At 34.2% G+C, this 19,165-nt stretch overlaps 1 protein-coding gene and 1 non-coding gene across 7 annotated transcripts in view; one reads left to right on the forward strand and one right to left on the reverse strand.

Moving 5' to 3' along the window:
- Window positions 1-19,165, forward strand: part of PHC3 (polyhomeotic homolog 3) — a 76,810-nt gene that overhangs the window by 22,484 nt on the left and 35,161 nt on the right. For all 6 annotated transcript variants that reach the window (XR_001157671.3, XM_012779257.3, XM_012779261.3 and 3 more), the window contains exons 5-7: window positions 5,633-5,791; window positions 9,087-9,185; window positions 16,416-16,662. Coding sequence is in view for 5 of the 6 variants with exons in the window: in XM_012779257.3 (XP_012634711.1) it covers window positions 5,633-5,791; window positions 9,087-9,185; window positions 16,416-16,662 (505 nt within the window). In the remaining variant the exon portion in view is untranslated. The remainder of the gene's footprint in view (window positions 1-5,632; window positions 5,792-9,086; window positions 9,186-16,415; window positions 16,663-19,165) is intronic.
- On the reverse strand, window positions 5,234-5,336 carry LOC142874921 (U6 spliceosomal RNA). Its single transcript, XR_012922501.1, has one exon. It is a non-coding gene; the product is annotated as a U6 spliceosomal RNA (small nuclear RNA).

Genomic DNA, 19,165 nt, shown 5'->3' on the forward strand with positions numbered 1-19,165 from the left:
ATATGATGGTGAGTACATGTGGTGTTTGTTTTTCCATTCTTGTGATACTTCTCTTAGAAGAATGGGCTCTAGCTCCATCCAGGATAAATGGTGCTGAGAAAATTGGATAGTCACATGTAGAAGACTAAAACAGAATCTGCACCTCGTACCTCCCACAAAAATCAACTCATGATGGATAACAGACTTAGATCTAAGGCATGAAGCCATAAGAATTGTAGAATAAAAGGAAAAACTCTTATAGATATTGGCTAGGCTAGGAATTTATGAAGACCCCAAAAGCAATCGCAGCAACAACAAAAATAAACAAATGTGACCTGATCAAATTAAAAAGTTTCTGCAAAGCCAAGGAAACTATCATTAGAGCAAATAGACAAACTACAGAATGGGAGAAAATATTTGCATGCTGTATATCCAATAAAAGGCTGATAACTAGAATCTTTATAGAACTCAGGAAAATCAGCAAGAAAAAAATCAAACCACCCCATTAAAATAGTAGGCAAAGGACATGAACAGAAATTTTTCAAAAGAAGATAGACTGATGGCCAAGAAACATGAAAAAATTCTCATCATCCCTAATCATCAGGGAAATGCAAATCAAAATCACGATCAGATACTACTTAACTCTAGTGAGAATGGCTTTTATCATAAAGTCCTAAAACAACAAATGTTGTTGTGGATGTGGAGAGATAGGAACAGTCATATACTCCTGGTGGGATGAACTGCAAACTAGTATAAACCTCTATGGAAACTAGTATGGATACCTCAAAGAACTAAAAGTAGACCTGCCATTTGATCCAGCTATCCCACTACTGGGTATTTACTCACAGGAAAGAAAGACATTCTATAAAAAAGATACCCGCACTGGAATCCGCATTCTATAAAAAAGATATCCGCAGCATAATTCACAATCATAAAGATGTGGAAGCAACCCAGGTATCCATCAATACATGAGTGAATTAATAAAATGGGGTATATTTATTCTTCGGAGTACTACTCAGCCATAAAAAATGGCAAACTACCTCTTATACTATCCTGGATGGAGCCAGTCATTTTTTAAGAAGACTTTTATTGTTTTGTTTTTTTTAAAGAATATATAGATAGCCTTACTCAGTGTGTCTTTCTTTCTTACTGTTTTTCAAAAGAATCACCAAGAAAAAGTGCCAAGGCATTATTACTGCACAGTGACCAGAATTAGGGAGAGAGCAGCTTATTTAAAAAAAAAAAAAAAAAAAGTATTATGAATGCTAAAATACATGAGTCAAGAGAACCTGGGTCCAGTTTTACTCTGCCCTATGGTTTAATCTTTGGAGCAAGGCTTTATCCAAAATGTCCATACATAGGTGGTACAGAAAACAAATAAGTTTTTTGAGGGGCTTATGAATAATTGATTATATAGCACATCAAAAATAGAATTGAACTATTATCACCACACTATCTCTGCATTTTTACTCTGTTTGTTAGGTACTATGCCAAAATTGTTTTTTTCTCCTCTCTCTTTCATATTCTCTCTCTCTCTGTCTCTCTGTCCCTCTCTGGGATGAGCTTAAATATTATGTGAAAACTATGAATCATGTCTTGACATTCATTAACTTAATCAACTTTTATTAAATGAGGCAATTTTATAGATATTGGATATATAAAGATGAGTAACACATGGTCTCCACCCTTAAAGAAATTACTGTTTAGAAAGATGAGATAGAGATATATGCTAAAAGTATTATATATGGACAACAACAATTAGGCAAAAAGGAGGGGGAATAGTCAGTTCTCCTTTGGGTTGTAGGAATGCCTGAAAAAGTTTATTAGAATGGGTGATTTTTTGAGAAGAAATGTTCATTTCGTAGATGGGGATAGACTGGACATGGTGGGGAGGATGCTCAGTCTGTTCAGGAGCATCATTGCTTAGTGCCATGGATGAATGAAACATCATGACACTACTGTGAGTAGCTTGGTATAGATGATCTGAAGGATGTGTATGGAAGAGTGGGAGGAGATGGTGCTAAAGAGGTAGTCATGGGAGGTTGAACTTTATCCAGAAGATTTTTAAATGGCTAATTAATATTAACAAAATGTGGGAAGATTATCTGGCAAGTAGGAGGAGGCAAGATTCCAGGAAGAGCAATCAATTTGTAGATGTTAATCTAGCTGAAAATGACATGAGCACAGAGTGATTAAAAATCAAAATGGAAATTAGGAGACTGGAAGATGTAGAAGCAGTAAGACATGGGACTGATTTTATGTGTGTAGTAAAAGAGGGAAGAATCAGGATGATTCCCAGATAATCTGTGTTGAGAGCATATCAGAAAATGCCAGTGCTATTTGAGGGGAAGCTGGTTTAGAAGGAGTAATAATTAGTTTTGTGTTTAAATACATTGCATTTGAGCTGGTAAGAGATATCCAGAAGTGTTTTGTAGGTTTCTAGATCTGGAGATCCAAAAAAGGATTTATAGTCAAGATTTGAAAGTCATTAGGATTGAGTCAAGATTTGAAAGTCATCAGGATTGAATTGTTTGAATCTGTGGAAGCAGATATGATAATTTAGGAATTCAAGAAGAAAAGTGTCATGGACAAAGCATGAACATTTTGGGGGTGAGTCAAAAAGAAGACCTCTTGGTAAAGAAGACTAAGAAGAATGGTCTGAAAAGAATCTACAGAATTTGTCACTTAGATAGTTGCTATTGCTAATGGGGTTTCAGTGCTGTGTTAGGAGTGATATCTGACTTGCAGAATAATTCTGTATTGTATTTATGCATTGAATTATAGATTTAAATGTTTTATTAAAATTATGAAATAATTAAAAGATATATATAAACTTAGAGAATTAGATAACCAACTCTTATGTACCCACTAAACAGTTTTAAAAAAACTTTTCATATTTAAATAAATATAGACTCATAAAAAGTTACAAAAAAAATAGGGGAGCCGGCTGTTCATGTAGCCTTTACTCAGCTTCCTCCAGTTCAACTTAACAAACTGTGGACTTGTTCAAATGCTAATGTCTTGGGATAGATTATGGAACCATACAAGGATTCTAGGCGGGGCATGGTGGCTCGTATCTTCAATCCCAGCAAATTGGGAGGCTGAGGCAAAAGGGTCACTTGAGGCCAGGAGTTGGAGACCAAACATAGTGAGACCCCATCTTTAGAAAAAATAAAAAATTAGCAAGGCATAGTGATGCACACCTATGGTCCCAGCTACTCAGGAGGCTGAGGCAGGAGATCCCTTGAGCCCAGGAGTTGGAGGCTGGAGTGATCTATGATCATACCACTGCCCTCCAGCCCGGATGACAGCAACACTCTCTCTCAAAAGAAAAAGAAATTGGATTTTATATCCCTACTAAGTGTAAGCCTAGAGTTTTAATTCTCATGGCCACTTCCAGTGGCAGCAGGGTAGATGCAAGCGTCCTTGCTGCTTTTCAGTGTATATGGACGGAGCTTTTTCCCCTTATCATGTATGGAGCAGCCCTTTTCAGGATCATGGCTCAAAATAGGAATTTCACTTATAGTCCTCCCCTGAAATAGGCTCAAATTTGGGTCTTCTGTCTGTAATAAGTCCAATATACCCCTGTAGACTGCCTTGGTGTCAGCTGGAGCTTACATCTCTGGCCTTGAGTTCCTTCCTTTCTGGTACCTGGGAATTTCTCTCTCCCCCCCCCCTTTTGAGTTTTCAGCTGTATATTCTAATTTTTCATATTGATCTAGCATTCCAGTGATGTATTGTCCAGTCTGCCTTTGTTGCTTGAATCAGAAGTCCAGTAAATAATTTCTTTTTTTTCCTAATAAGTTATTTCTTAATTTTATTCTCTGTTCCACAGAAAAGGATTTGAGGTCCAATTATATTATTATTTCTTTAAAAATATTATTTATTTTTAAAATAGATAATACATGCATGTGACCTGAAAGTGAAAAGATTTAATAAAAAGGGTATACTTTTCCTTATTCCCTTGCCCACCTCACTCCAGTTTCTTTTTATAGATATAACCAATTACTGGTTTTGTATGTATCCTGGGAGATTGGCTATGCCTTAGTGTATGTATGTATGTATGTATGTATGTATATATATATGTTTGAGATACGGTCACACTCTGTCACCCTGGCTGGAGTGTAGTGGCATGATCCTAGCACTGCAACCTCAAACTCCTGGGCCACTATGCCTGGCCTGCTTTATTCTTTAGCAGCAGTTTTAAACTTTAACACATTGACTGCCACACTAGGACAAAAATTTTTTTCCTTGGGGTCACTGTGTTTTATTATAAACATAGAATAAAAAATTTCTAAAACAAAATGATCATTTCTCATTTAATGAAAAATTTATTATTTTTTATTGTTTTCTGTGCATGTATTATATATAATTAAGTTGTCAATATTAATTGTAACAATAAGAACATCGACAAGTAAGATTTTCATGAACCAACTGGCCCAGACTCAAAACTAGCATGAGTTAAATACAACTCACATGGCAGTTAATGTGTTAAAATAGTATTTATAATTTGTAGCCAGTATTCAGGATTTTTTCGTCTGTTTGATAAGTAGCAATTGTATTTTCTTCTGCTGTGAGTGCTTTTAAGTCAGAACTTTACGCTAGTTGTATGTTACATGTATGTTTATATATATATATGAATGGATTATCTGTTTTAATTTTTGTTAACAGACTCCTCAAAATATGACAGAATACTGGCTGGATGTGGTGGCTTATGCCTGTAGTCCTAGTACTTTGGGAGGCCAAGGTGAGAGGATCGCTTGAGGCCAAGAGTTTGAGACCAGGCTGGGCAACATACAGACTCCATCTCTACAAAAACTAAAAAAAATTAGCCAGATATAGTGGCATGCGCCTGTAGTTTGAGCTACTCAGGAGACTGAGGCAGAAGGATCACTTGAGCTGAGTTTGAGGTTGAAGTGAGCTATGAAAGCGCCACTGTACTCCAGCCAGGGCTATAGAGTGAGACCCTGTTTTCAGAAAAAAAAAAAAAAAAAAGTGACAGAATCTGACAAAATAATGTGAACTGTTGATTGGAATATTTTAAGTTATGTGGAATGTTAAAATAATGGAACATTAGCCCTAATTTTTATTATAATTTTTAATTGATACATAATTGTACATATTTATGGGATACAGTGCTATATTTCAATACATATATAGAATGTATAATGATCAAATCAGAGTAATTATAGAATATCCATTACCTCAAATATTTATCATTTTTTAGTGTTGGGAATAGTCAAAATCCTCTCTTAAAAATATGGAATGCTTCATGAATTCTCATGTCATCTTTGTGCAGGGGCCATACTAATCTTCTCTGTATTATTCCAATTTTGTTATATGCTGCTGAAGTGAGCACTGGCCCTAATTTTTTAGGAGGTAGTGGAAATGATATTTAAAGATACTAGAAATCTTACTCTGAAATGCATTGTGGATAGCCTTAAAAGTTGTCCTAATAACCAGTCCATGCTATTGCTTGCATATGTGCAAATAATTGCCCAAGAAGTTCAGAGAGTGTCAAAGATAAAGGCCTCTCTTTTGTGTTCCTTAGCCACACTTTATACCATAGATTGACTAACTGAGCTTGGTGTGAAATTCATTAACATGGTAGCAAGAAATGGAAGCCTATGACCTAATATGTTTTCTTCCTTAGATCAACCTCTCCACCTCTCCTACACCTGCACAGTTAATAAGCCGTTCCCAAGCTTCCAGTTCTACCAGCGGCAGTATTACCCAACAGACTATGTTACTAGGGAGTACCTCCCCTACCCTAACGGCAAGCCAAGCTCAAATGTATCTCCGAGCTCAAATGGTAAGATATGAGCTACCAAAATTTTTCAGTGTTTAAGGACTTGAGAAAACAAAATGTTTCTTGATTTGATGACATAAGAGGCATTTTTAATATTTAAGAAATGTTTTATTTTGTGTGTATGTGCTCAGCACTTATTACATTGCCTTTAAAAAATTCTACTTTTAATTAATAGGGCTTCTTGGTATTAAATATAATAGCAATTTTAAACATTGGGACTAATAGAGATTCTATAACATAAGAGTGTTTATTTTTTGATACTAAATTTCATCTATTTCCAAAGTTTTTTCACATTTTAATCTGAAATTGGAATGCATTTTGTAATTAACAGCACCTTGTAATTGGTACTTACAATGGTACATAAATTAACTGTATATTTTTGACAACTTAGATTTGATGAAATAGTTAGAAATGTTAAAAATTTAGTCGTTAACTATAAGTTAGAATTTATATCCTGGGATCTTCTGAAATTTGGGTTGGAATTCCTGATAATTTCTCAGATGATTTTTAGCTTTGGTTATTCCCATCTCAAATTTTGTAAAGTTATTTGTATTCTTATGTTAATTTTGACCTTTTATTAGTATAGGAATATTAATTTGTTTATTCTGTTTTTGGGAACCTACTAATTTCCTAATTGTTGAGGTTCTTTAAGGAATGTAGAAATCGGTTGCATTTATTTTATTTGATGTCTTTATAGGAAGGTAGATAAAAGCTTTGGCCTTAATATATTTACTTATGTTCTTATTTGTCCAATGAACTGAATATATATATGGATCCCCAGTTCTCTAAGATTGCAAAGAAAGTTTCCAGTCATGTTTCTAATGGGAAATAATGATTGAATAAATTAATTCTATTGAATAATCTGTGGAAAAAAAGGTGACTCAATATTATGAGTCATAATATGCTCATAATATTGAGTCACCTTTTTTTCCACAGATTATTCAATAGAAATTACCATATTTCTGGATTTTTTTCTCTGGTGTTATTATATTTAACTAATAATATGCTTTAAAATTAGATTGATCCTTTGCCATGGTTGGGATTTGACCATTTTGGATCTCTAAAATCATTAGTTTCATATGGTTCAAATTAAATGGAATAGTTTCTGTTTAGGTTTAGTGCTTTCACAGTGTTTGTACTGGAAATTACTTTTTCATGAAAGTTATGCCAGTTGTCCCTTGGTATGGGGGGGTTGGTTCCAGAACATACACACTCCCCTGCCCAACATCCCTACACTTGAGGACACCCAAATCCGAAGATGATGAAGTCTCTTACAAGTAACATATGTGGTATTTGCGTATAACCTACGCATATCCTTCTATATACTTTAAATCATCTCTAGATTACTTTTAATATCTAATACAATGTAAATGGTTTTTAAGTAGTTGTTATACTGTATTGTTTAGGGAATAATAATAATAACAAAAAAAGTCTATACATGTTCAGTACAGACACATTTCTTTTCCCCCTGAATATTTTTTCGATCGATGGTTGGCTGAGTGTACTTTGTTGTTGAATTAATTCACTTAAAGTTAATATGCTAAAGAACTGAAGTTTAAAAGATCACTTAAATTTTGGATTCACAGAAAGTTACGGGGGGGAAAAAGTTAGTAAAGATCACCTAATTGATCATTTTAAGTTAAACAGCAATTAATAACTAAATACTCGATACAATTTTAAAATAGAGTATTTACACATTCTTTGAAACAACTGTCTGTTACTAAGTTGAGTTGAATAATCTGAGTGGATTGCATTTCCTTAGAAGTTAATGGCATTTGTCTCACTATTGAAAAAGAAATTGAAAGTGATGAGTAAATAAATTATGTGTTTTTTTATGTGACGCTTTTTTGCACGCTCTTTTGTTGTTGAATTTTGATACGTTGTGACATTTACATTTAGAATATTTCTTTAACAAATAGCTTTAAAATCAAGAGTAACCTGGGTTTGCCTTTTGTAGTTAAGTGAAATTTTGTAGTGTAGTATGTGGCAGTTATCCTTGTGGGAAAGAGGACTGAAAAGGCTTTTTGGTGTTTCTTTTTATGTTTTTCATTGAAATTTTAATTTGTGTCCCAAAATACTTACTATAGTCTATTTTAACTTTCCATTTTAGGAATCCTGCTGCAGTAGTTTTGAGCTAGGAAAAATTGAAGTATAATAGCTTATTTGGGACACAATTTGGTCTGAGGGTTTCTTTTTTATTATTATTTTTTAGTTTGAAGGAGAAGGGGAGTAAGAAAGGGGGTTTAAATTTCCTTTTTTTTTTTTGATACTGGGTCTCACTCTGTCATCCTGGGTAGAGTGCAGTGGCATTATCATAGCTCACTGCAAACTCACACTCCTGGGCTCAAGCCATCCTCCTACCTCCGCATCCTGGGTAGGTGAGATTACAGGCAGCACAGGACTACGCCTGGCTAATTTTAGTAGAAACGGGTTCTCACTCTTGCACTCAGAGTGCTCAGATTACAGGCCTGAGCCTCTGCACCTGGCCTGAGGATTTCATTTTACCAAAATATATTTTGTTTTTTGAGGACTGATTTATTTTTCTACTCATCAGAATCATGAGCTATTTTTAAAATGTTTAAAAAAATGTTTTTGATGTTTTTTGAGTTTTCTATTATCAGAAACTTCTCTTTGTTATGTAAAACCTTTCACTTAGGAGACAGTCCTAAACCATATTGTCTTTCTTTTTCTTTTTTTTAATGAAGGGTAGGGAGTGGAAGATGAAGTTCATTTTCTTTTGTCCTTTCCTTTCCTTTCCTTTCCTTTCCTTTCCTTTCCTTTCCTTTCCTTTCCTTTCCTTTCCTTTCCTTTCCTTTCCTTTCCTTTCCTTTTTCCTTTTTCCTTTTTCCTTTTTCCTTTTTCCTTTTTCCTTTTTTTTCCCTTTTTTTTTCCTTTTTCCTTTTTCCTTTCCTTTCCTTTTCCTTTTCACTCAGTTGCCCCTGGTAGAGTGCAGTGGTGTTATCATAGCTCACTGCAAACTTACATTCCTGGGCTCAAGTGCTCCTCCAGCTTCCCAAGTAGCTGGGACTACAGGCCGAGCCATGACGCCTACTAATATTTTCTATTTTTAGTTAGTAGAGAGGGGGTCACACACTTCTTCAGGCTGATCCCAAACTCCTGAGTTTAAGAAGTACTCCCACTTCTGCCTCCCAGAATGCTAGGATTACAGGCATGAACCACTGCACCCGGCCTGCATTGTCTTTCTGTCACAAATTTCAGTCTCTTTTGCCTGCTATACATTGTGTGTGGGACATGTTCTTTTGTCTTAGGGTATTTTTTTGGTTTTTTGTCTGTACAGCTGATTTTCACACCCGCTACCACTGTGGCTGCTGTACAGTCTGACATTCCTGTTGTCTCGTCGTCATCGTCATCTTCCTGTCAGTCTGCAGCTACTCAGGTGAGCTTGTCTAGCTTCATAACACGGTACTTGAGTCTGGATCTTTAGGTTAAAGATAAGCATTGCAATTGTATTTAAGTTACTGATGGTTTCAGTGTTCTTTGTCATGCATTTCAGATTGGAATTTAATAAAATACAAGGAGAACTTTACTAAAATGTTTTTGTTCTGTAGAAATTATAATACCATTAAACATGGATATTTAGGTTATTTGACATTGGTCAAAGTTAACTAGAGATCTTGCTAATGACATTGTGTGTTTAGTTTTATTGTAAAGCAGATTTATTTTTCTTCTTATGTGAGATGTATTTTTTATAGATTCCTTTGCAAGCAGTTATATAATAACCAAGTCAAAATGGATTTAAAGTTTGAATGTGAATTAAATTAGGCAAAGTTTAAATTTAAAAAATTGAGTAGGAAAAAAATACTTTATTTGGTACTATGGAAAAAACGAACCTTAACTTTCTCCTCACATCATTCACAATATTAAACTAGAAGTAGGCTATAGACCTAAAGGTAAAACTATAAAATTCCTAGAGGAAAACGTAGGAGAATATCTTTGCAACTCTAGGCAAAGGCAAAGTTTTCTTAGGGCACAAAATATGCTAATCATAAAAGAAAATGATGATAACTTGAACTTTATCAGAATTTAAAAATGTTCTTTAAAATACATGATTACAAAAATGAATAGGCAAGCCACAGAGGGAAAATGTTCATAATACACATATCTGACAAAAGACTTGCACCCAGAACATGGAAATTATGCTTACAACTCAGTAGGATCATAAACAGTTCAATTAAAAATGGGCAGATGATTTGAACAGACACTTCACAAAAGAATAGCACACGAAAAAGTGTTCAACATCATTATTTATTACAGAAATACAAGTCAAAACCACAATAAGTATCACTATACACTCACTAGAATGGCTGAAATGAGGAAGAATGATAATACGATATATTGGCAAAAATGTGGAACAACCAGACTTTCATATAGTACTGATGAGAGTGTAAAATGGTACAGCCACTTTGGAAAACAGTTTGGCAGTTCGTTATAAAGTTAAACAAACATACGCTTAACTTATGACCCAGCAGTTCTCCTATGCATTTATCCTGAGAGATGTGAAAACATACATCCACATACAGATGTGTAAGTGAATATTCATAGCTGCTGTATTCAGAATAGCCCCAAATTGGAAACAACCAAATGTTCTTTAACTGCTGAATGGGTAAACAAATTTTGATATATTCATATAGTAGAATACTGTTCAAAAATAAAAGAGAACAAACTACTAATGAATCTCAGAAACATGTTTAGCAAAAGAAGCTAGACATAAGTCTGTGGTTCTATTTATATGAAATTCTAGAATAGGCAAAGTATCCATAGTGAAAAAAATTAGATAAGTGGTAACTTGGACAGAAAGTGGGGGGGAGATTGATTGGGAAGGGGCATGAGTAAACTTATAGAGTGATGGAAATGTTCTGTATCTTAATTGGGGTGGTGATTATATCGTATATACGTATGTGAAAACTCATTGAACTGGTTCATTCATTTTATATAAGCTACACCTCAGTAAAGCTGATAACAGTGAATTCGGTTGAATAAATTTTAAATTAAAACAATTGAGTAGAATGTTATTTTACATGATACTACATTTTTTTTTTCACAGTAAATGTTTTAGATTGCAAATGGCAGAAATTGGTATATCTTAGGGTCCATCCTTGGCTTCTTATTTTTAATTTAATAATCTCAATCTTCTGGTAAAAATAAAAAAATGAGATAGTAATATTCCTTGGTATTTTTCATAGAACCTCAGTATATGTTACTTCATTTAATAATAAGGGTGAATAATAAAGGTATTAGTATATAAAGATGGTAGTCAGTTAAACTTAGGTTTCTTCTGACTTGCTCTGTGACCTTCTATAATTCCTTAACTTTATTAGACTTTTCTTTTCATATTTACAGAATGAGACCTTTTTTTTTTTTTTTTTGAGACAGAGTCTCGCTTTGTTGCCTAGGCTAGAGTGAGTGCCATGGCGTCAGCCTAGCTCACAGCAACCTCAATCTCCTGGCTCAAGCAATCCTTCTGCCTCAGCCTCCCAAGTAGCTGGGACTACAGGCATGCGCCACCATGCCCGGCTAATTTTTTATATATATATATTAGTTGGCCAATTAATTTCTTTCTATTTATAGTAGAGACGGGGTCTCGCTCTTGCTCAGGCTGGTTTCGAACTCCTGACCTCGAGCAGTCCGCCCGCCTCGGCCTCCTAGAGAGCTAGGATTACAGGCGTGAGCCACCACGCCCGGCCAGAATGAGACCTTTGTTTTAAGGTTTTTTCAACTCTAAACTTTTATAATGTCTCTTTGTGGAATGAATTTGTTGAAGTAATGGTCTTCCTGTTTTCTTTAGTTTTAGTTTTATAAAACCTAATAGAGTTAGACTATTAGACTATCATCAATTTCCAGAATAGTTTAAACTTTATTTTTTCATTTATACTTGACTTTGTTCCAACTAAGATTTTAGTTTACAAGATGCATACAATAAAAAATGGTAAAGTAAATTGAAAGCATGTAAGAAAAAAGCACAAATAAAACTAGGAAAGTGGCATGTACTTGGGAGTGAGATTGCTATTCAACTTACATGCATGAAGTCAGATATAGACTTTAAGTTCAACTCCCACTTGAGTAATTTATTAATTGTGTGACTTTAGACAAGTTACTAAACATCTCTAGTATTCATTCATATTGGTAGGATAAGTTGAATGAGTAGTATGTATGTTTAGTGATTACAACATTATAAGCACTCAGTAAGTAGTAGTATTTTTTTTTTTTTTTTTTTACAAAGGCAGGGATAGGAAGACCTGGGTTCAAATTCTGACTTTGGCAACAACACTTGCCAGCTGATTGATTTTGGACAAGGTCATAGTATAGTGCTTATAAGTGTGGACTTAGGATCCAGACTATCTGGGTTCAAATACTTGCTCTACCATTTTCTTATTATACATCCTTAACCTCTCACCTCAGTTTCATCAATATACAATAAAACATTTATAAAATAATTATACTTCATAGAGTTGTTATGAGAATTAAATATGTTAATAAATGTAAAACAGAACAGTGTCTAGTAGATAGTACTCACTAAATGTTAGCTGTTATTATTATCCTTGCTAAGCCTCAGTTTCTTCTCTGTAAACTGGAAGTAACAGCTCAGAGCTATTATAAGGTATAAATGAGACAATAATCATAATGTACTTAACATAGTGCTTGCCACATAATAAGTTATCACATGCTACTGATTATTAATACTCCTTTAGTTATACATTGTCTGAAGATGTGTCACAAAGTTGGTTCTTAGCTTTCAAATAGCTAATAGTGAAGCAATTATTAGGATGAGTTTTCTCTCAAAAGTGAAGCTCTATGGAGGAAATCTGAATATGTGATCTTTATATTAATGGCTAACTAACTTTGTAATATGTAATTTTGGCAGTATAGTATACATGTTTGGAATTTATTTAAACCACTTAAAAGATTTACAGTTTCCAAAGTAAAACAAACCAGTTGGTTAGGAAAATACAACTATTTTTAACAATGTTCACTAGAGCACAATTTGTCATGTGGGTTCTAATGAAGAAAACATCTTACATCACCTTTAACAACATCTTTAATGTGAATGGAATTAAAGTAATTTGCAAAGTGTGCTTTGGGGTCCAGTTTGAGGTGTTCAAGGTATGTGGCTCTTTGATGGTCTGACTTAATTCAAGGATGGACTTTTGAGGAACCAACGGAATGGATTGAGCTTTAGGAATTTCTCTATGAATGTTGTTCTTCTTTGCTGTGCTCTTTAAATGGCAGTGAGTGAGGCTAGCAGTAGTAGGTGATGCTAATACTTTGTACATACTAGTGGTAAGTTTAATTTAGAAAAATTTCTGCTTTACTGTGTTGTTTATTAAAACCAGATTTGTGGTTTAAGAAAATTAATTTGTTAGTAATTGAGAAATATCAAATTTGAAGTTTTAATATTCTTTAAGCTATAGAAGTCAGTATAACAGTTGATTTTTCCTAAACATTTTTTATAGCATACTGTAAAAAAATAAGTTTGGAATAGCTCACCCTATTTTATTTATTTATTTATTTATTTATTTATTTATTTAGAGACAGAGTCTCACTCTGTAGCCTGGGCTAGCTTGCCGTGGTATCAGCCTAGCTCAGCAACTTTAAACTCTTGGGCTTAAGCAATCCTTCTGCCTCAGCCTCCTGAGTAGCTGGGACTACAGGCATGCACTACCATGCCCAGCTAATTTTTTCTATATATGTTTTTAGTTGGCCAATTAATTTCTCTCTATTTTTAGTAGAGACTGGGTCTTGCTCTTGCTGAGGCTGGTTTCAAACTCCTGACCTTGAGTGATCCTCCCACTTCCGCCTCTCAGAGATAGAATTACAGGCGTGAGCCACCGTGCCTGGCCATCTTACCCTATTTTAAATGCTCCATCCTTTCTCTCCACCATGAAAAAAAAAAAAAAGATTTTCAGAAAGATGTCATAGGACAAAAAGTATGTTTATGGAAGAGTAAGAAATCTTAATTACCAAGGCTATCTGGAGAATGTTGTTAGAATTAAGGAAAAGCCCCTTGGCTTTAAAAGCTAGAAATTCATCTCTACTGTCAACAGTATGACATTCATTCTAAGTTACCTCATGTGCAAAGAAGGGATGCTATGATAATTTCTAGAGGATTTGTGAGATGCAAGTTAAATAATTGATGCAAAAATATTTTGGCAAGGGAGGAACTCACTATGGAAAAGCAAGATGTGAAATTAGCAAAAATAACTCCTGCAAAATGTAAACATTTCAAAAGTCAAAAAGTTCCCATGATCCAATCATAGGAAAGGTTCAGATGAAATGAAAGTTGGACATTAGAGTACCCTTATTATATTCTTTATCTGAGGTATGTATATATCTTATCTTAAGTTTTCTCTCAAACGTCAAGGAAATCTGAATATGTGATCTTACCATTAACAGCCAAATTAACTCTGTAATATGGTTTGTCAGTATAGTTTACATATTTGGAATTTATTTAAACCATGTCAAAATTTAAGTCAAGATGACCATAGATATAGCCATATTCTAAAATTTATATATTCATATAAATACTATATGTAACATATGGAAACATACACACATTTTCTTTCAGAATTCCAGAAAACAAAAGGAAAATTAGAAGAAAAAAGTATATTATTCTATAGAAATGGATGTGCTGCAGGTTTTAGCGTTCATTGTGTCAAATCCTTATTTACTGTGAATATATTTTTCATTTGAAATAATACTTGCAAATCTTCAGATTATTATTCACCTTTGATTATCATTATTACATGGTCTACTTTACAGATCATTTGTGGCAAATGTTAAATTTTATATTATCTTGCTTTTGCTTCCTAGGAGATTTTAATGTACCTCCACTGGATATTTGTTGAAATTTTTTGGATAAATATGAACATTTTAATATTAGCTTAAGAAAACTATAAATATAAGTATCTACCAAAACATAGCCATGTAATATATATTTCAAAATTAGATATAGGAGAATACATATTCTCAGACTCGTGGAGTTTCTATTATGTTTGCAGCACTGAACTGCAGGGAGTACAAAAATGAATGTTAGAGATGAGAGCCTATCAGCCAGAATCTCAGTATTTCACAGACACACATATTAATATATTAGTAGTTTTAATACCAGCTAGGCATTTGTCAGTGCTGTATGCACTATGACCAAAATCTTTGGGAAAATTGTTTTAGAGGGGAAGAAGAAATTATTTTCTAACCATGGCCTTTGGGAATGTTTCTTGGGAAGAGTGAGTGGGATTTTACTGGGCTTGGAAGAATGGGTTGGGCCTCAAGAGACAGCTTTGAAGAAGGGTGGCATTTAAGCAAGAGGTGCTTGAGCAAGGGGTCAAAATGAAGGAAGTGCAAGATGTGTTTGGAGAGTGGTGAGCAAAATAGTTTGGCTAGAATGTGAGAACTATGGGCTGGAGGAGTAGAAAGTGGAGCTGAAAGTGGTTTGGGCCTAGATTGTGGGAGAGCCTTGGCCATCTAAAAAATCTTGATTTTAGTATATTTTGTTTTTGTATTAACCTTTAATAATACAATGGTTATTAGCCCATTTATATTTACGTTGATATGAAATATTTGAGAAAAAACAGAAGACACCTTCATATGGTCTCACTTAGAAAATTCTTTCAGTAGCTTAGAATAGAACTGATTAAAACTTTGGCCTGAAGTAAACATTTTTTTAGTACTTGTTATTGACTGAAAATTATACTTGGCACTTGGACAGAGAGAGTATAGCCTTTGAGCATGAGTTACCTTGTAGAGCTAGAACACATGTGAAACTGAAGAACATTTATAAAGTAGCAATATATCATTTACTTTGTCACTTTGGAATCTCTTTTACTTCAATTTCCCTCCCAGGCCAATGCTAGCATTAATCTATTTGGTGCATTCTAAATAGGCAAGAAGTTAGGCTTTTTGGAGAAGCATTTTCTGCCTTACTGTTTGGAAATGTTACAAATTTCAGGTGAGAGTAATTGAGATAATTCTTGCCACCATCCAAACTGGCAATATGTTTAAAATAGCCCTGGGTATAAAGAGGACCCACCACACAAACCCATTTTAGAGCTATGCACAATCTTTTCAGTTCATGAGATCTAGTTTTCTAAGATAATGAGTGTCCAATAACAACAAAAAAATTTAAATTTAAAAAGGACCTTTTTGAAAATGCTTTTTATAATAGGGTAGATGATTTAGTGAATTAATTTTCTTATAAGATTAGTGTACCCTTATAATCTCTATAGTTAAAGCTATTAACTTTTAATATGTTGCAGAGTAATTTTTTCATATTCATAGTTCATTTGCTCTGTCTCTTTTATATATATAGTTTTCATTTAGATCTTCATGCTCTCCTCTTTCTTCCTTTACTCTTTCCTTCCTTGCTTTCTTTCCCTTAATGTCTTTTTAAAAAATTGCCACTTAGTATTTAAGATATGATTACTTAGATTAATAACTGTTAGATTAATAACTCTCCTTTCCTTAAGGATTAATCAGTTGTTTCAAGTGCTTGGAGCTTTTTGTATGAAAAGCATAATTTAAATGTGTTGTCACTATTGTCATAATGGTAATGATTACCACATCAATTAAAACCGTCTGTTTTCATCCTTATTTTCTGTTATGTGGTTCTTAGGTTCAGAATTTAACATTACGCAGCCAGAAGTTGGGTATATTATCTAGCTCACAGAATGGTCCACCAAAAAGCACTAGTCAAACTCAGTCGTTGACAATTTGTCATAACAAAACAACAGTGACCAGTTCTAAAATCAGCCAACGAGATCCTTCTCCAGAAAGTAATAAGAAAGGAGAAAGTCCAAGTCTGGAATCACGAAGCACAGCTGTCACCCGGACATCAAGTATTCACCAGTTAATAGCACCAGGTGGGATAAAACTTTTTGTTGAAAATAGTTGCATTATTCATTTTCTTAGAAGACAGAAACAAAGCATGTCCATTACTTGAACAAGAAGGACACTTTTAAAGCATTTTAAAATGTGAATTTCATAAGTTAAAAAAAGAACATCTTAATATGTAACTTAAAAAAAGAGAAATTTTAAAAGCCAGTAGCTAAAAGAAATTATAATAATAAAATAGATTTTTAAATCAATTGACATTTGATTAACATCGTTATTATGTGCTAATCTCTCCTTATACTGATAAAACCTTTTAGTTGTAAAAAAAGATTTGCCTGTAGTTTATTTAATAAGCTTTAGTGGAACAACTTTAAAAGCTTGTAAAAACGCCAGTATATTATTTTGTTTAAAGTTGTCACCAGTGGGAGGAATTTGTCACTTTGAAAAATACGGATTATGCACAATTATTTTCTTTAGCATGTTACTTTTTTTCATCTCGGAGAAGATCATGTCAGGGACACTTAAGTCATTTTCATTTTCATTCAGCTTTGAATTCCACCTGTGCTTCCTTTACTTTCTACAGATAACCTTGCCTCATGATTCTCATACTGAAAATGTTGGGGCCATCCAGAGTAAGCTTTCTGTTAATCTTAAAATCTCAGGATTGAGAGAGTTACCTGATTTCTTCTTAAAATCAGCACCATTTGCCTATGTCATTGATCCCATCTTTTCTACCTACCTCTGACCTTCTTTAGTACATAGTTATTATAGCATCTTTTGTCTTCTCATGCTAGATCCTTTCCTTTGCTTCTTAAGCATACTTAGGTCTCCTCTATTCTTTTTATATATATATATATATTTATTTATTTTAAGGCTAGTCAAGTGAAGCAGTGGGAGTGGAGAAGGAACAAAGGAATCTGTAACTGGTTGTGAGTAATTAGTTGTAAATACGACTGCACTCGGACCAGCCTTCCCTATTCTTAATATATCCGCATTTTTTTTATATCACTGTAACTGTTGTTTATTTGAGCATGTGTTTGTGTGTGATGCACTGGGATAGACACTTCACATGTGTTTCATTAAAACAAAAAAAAATCTTCCTTCGTTGCAACAACCTTATCAGGTAAGCATCTTCTTTCTGTTATTTCATTACTCTGCTTTACTTTTTTCTTTGAGACTGGGCCTTGCTCTGTTGCCTGAACTAGAGGGCAGTGGTGTCATCATAGCTCACTGTAACCTCAAATTCCTGGGCTCAAGTGATCTTCCTGCCTGGGCCTCCCAGGAAACTGGGACTACAGGCGAGTACCATCACACCTAGCTAATTTTTCTATTTTTTTAATAGAGACGGGGTCTCAAACTCCTGGTCTCAAACAATCCTCCTGCCTCAATCTCCCAAAGTGCTAGGGTTATAGGTTAGGTGTGAGCCACTGTGCATGGCCTGCTTTACTTTTTAAAGATTTGTTTTACAGTACTGAAGTCTGCTTTATTCTGCTTAAACCTATTTCAGTTTTTATGTTCTTCTGTTAATATTGCCAACATCCTTTACATCACCAAATCTCAAAATCTTGGCATTGGCTGAGTCCCCTAGTTAGAAATTTTTCCTCATTCTGAACTTCTGTAGCATTTTATGGTCCGTTATGGTTCCTTTGCTTTTAGAGTTATTTATATACTTATTGATCTTAGCTTCTTTACTACATAATAAGTTCCTTGAGGGTAGGATAATAATATTAATTGCTTCTGTATGTGTCAGGCACTATTTTAGCACTTTACATTTATTAAATAACTCATTAGTCCTTTTTCAGATTCACCTTTTAATCCTTATATCTTGACAGTACTAAGTTGTGCCTTATATGTACTTACCTACATTAGGTGGGCAGTATATATTTGTTGGATTAATAGTTCATTTTTTTTTTCATTTGGATTTTGGAAATTATAACAGCCTTTCTCATTAGCACTAAGTAGGTATCACTCTGCTTAGAATTGTTAAATCTGAATCTTAGATAAGTAAAGGCTTTGATATAATATATAAATTAATTAATCTTTTCATAATATAGTTAGACATGAGTTCTGTTATGAACATCTGTGTGCCAGGCTCTGCTCTCCATATGGCTTGAAAGCTGGGTTTTTGCACTGTACTGTCAGGCTCAAACCAGCATCTGGTCCATGTTGACAGACAGTCATTGTGGAGTAGCAGTGACCCACTGTGCTTGGAGTAACTGCTCAGGGAACAGTTTTTAGCGATTCGTATAATTTTGACAGATTATAATGAAGGGTGGGTTAATTTCTTTCCAAAGAGAATGGGACTTTCAGAGAAAGCTGGGAACTCTTTCAGGGCTACTTCAAACAAGGAGATCTACTTTTAGATTTTCAGTCCCCCTTAACTCCAAATACTTGGTTTTAATTTGCAACTTATTCTTCCCTCTTTCATTGAAAGTATGATAATATCCTCATAGTTGGCCTTTCTCTGATGGCCAATATTTTATGTATGTAAGGAGGAGACCGGTGAGCCAAAACCACCAAAGATCTCAGGTC

This window comes from Microcebus murinus, chromosome 1, assembly GCF_040939455.1.
Source record: "Microcebus murinus isolate Inina chromosome 1, M.murinus_Inina_mat1.0, whole genome shotgun sequence".
Lineage (NCBI taxonomy): Eukaryota > Metazoa > Chordata > Mammalia > Primates > Cheirogaleidae > Microcebus > Microcebus murinus.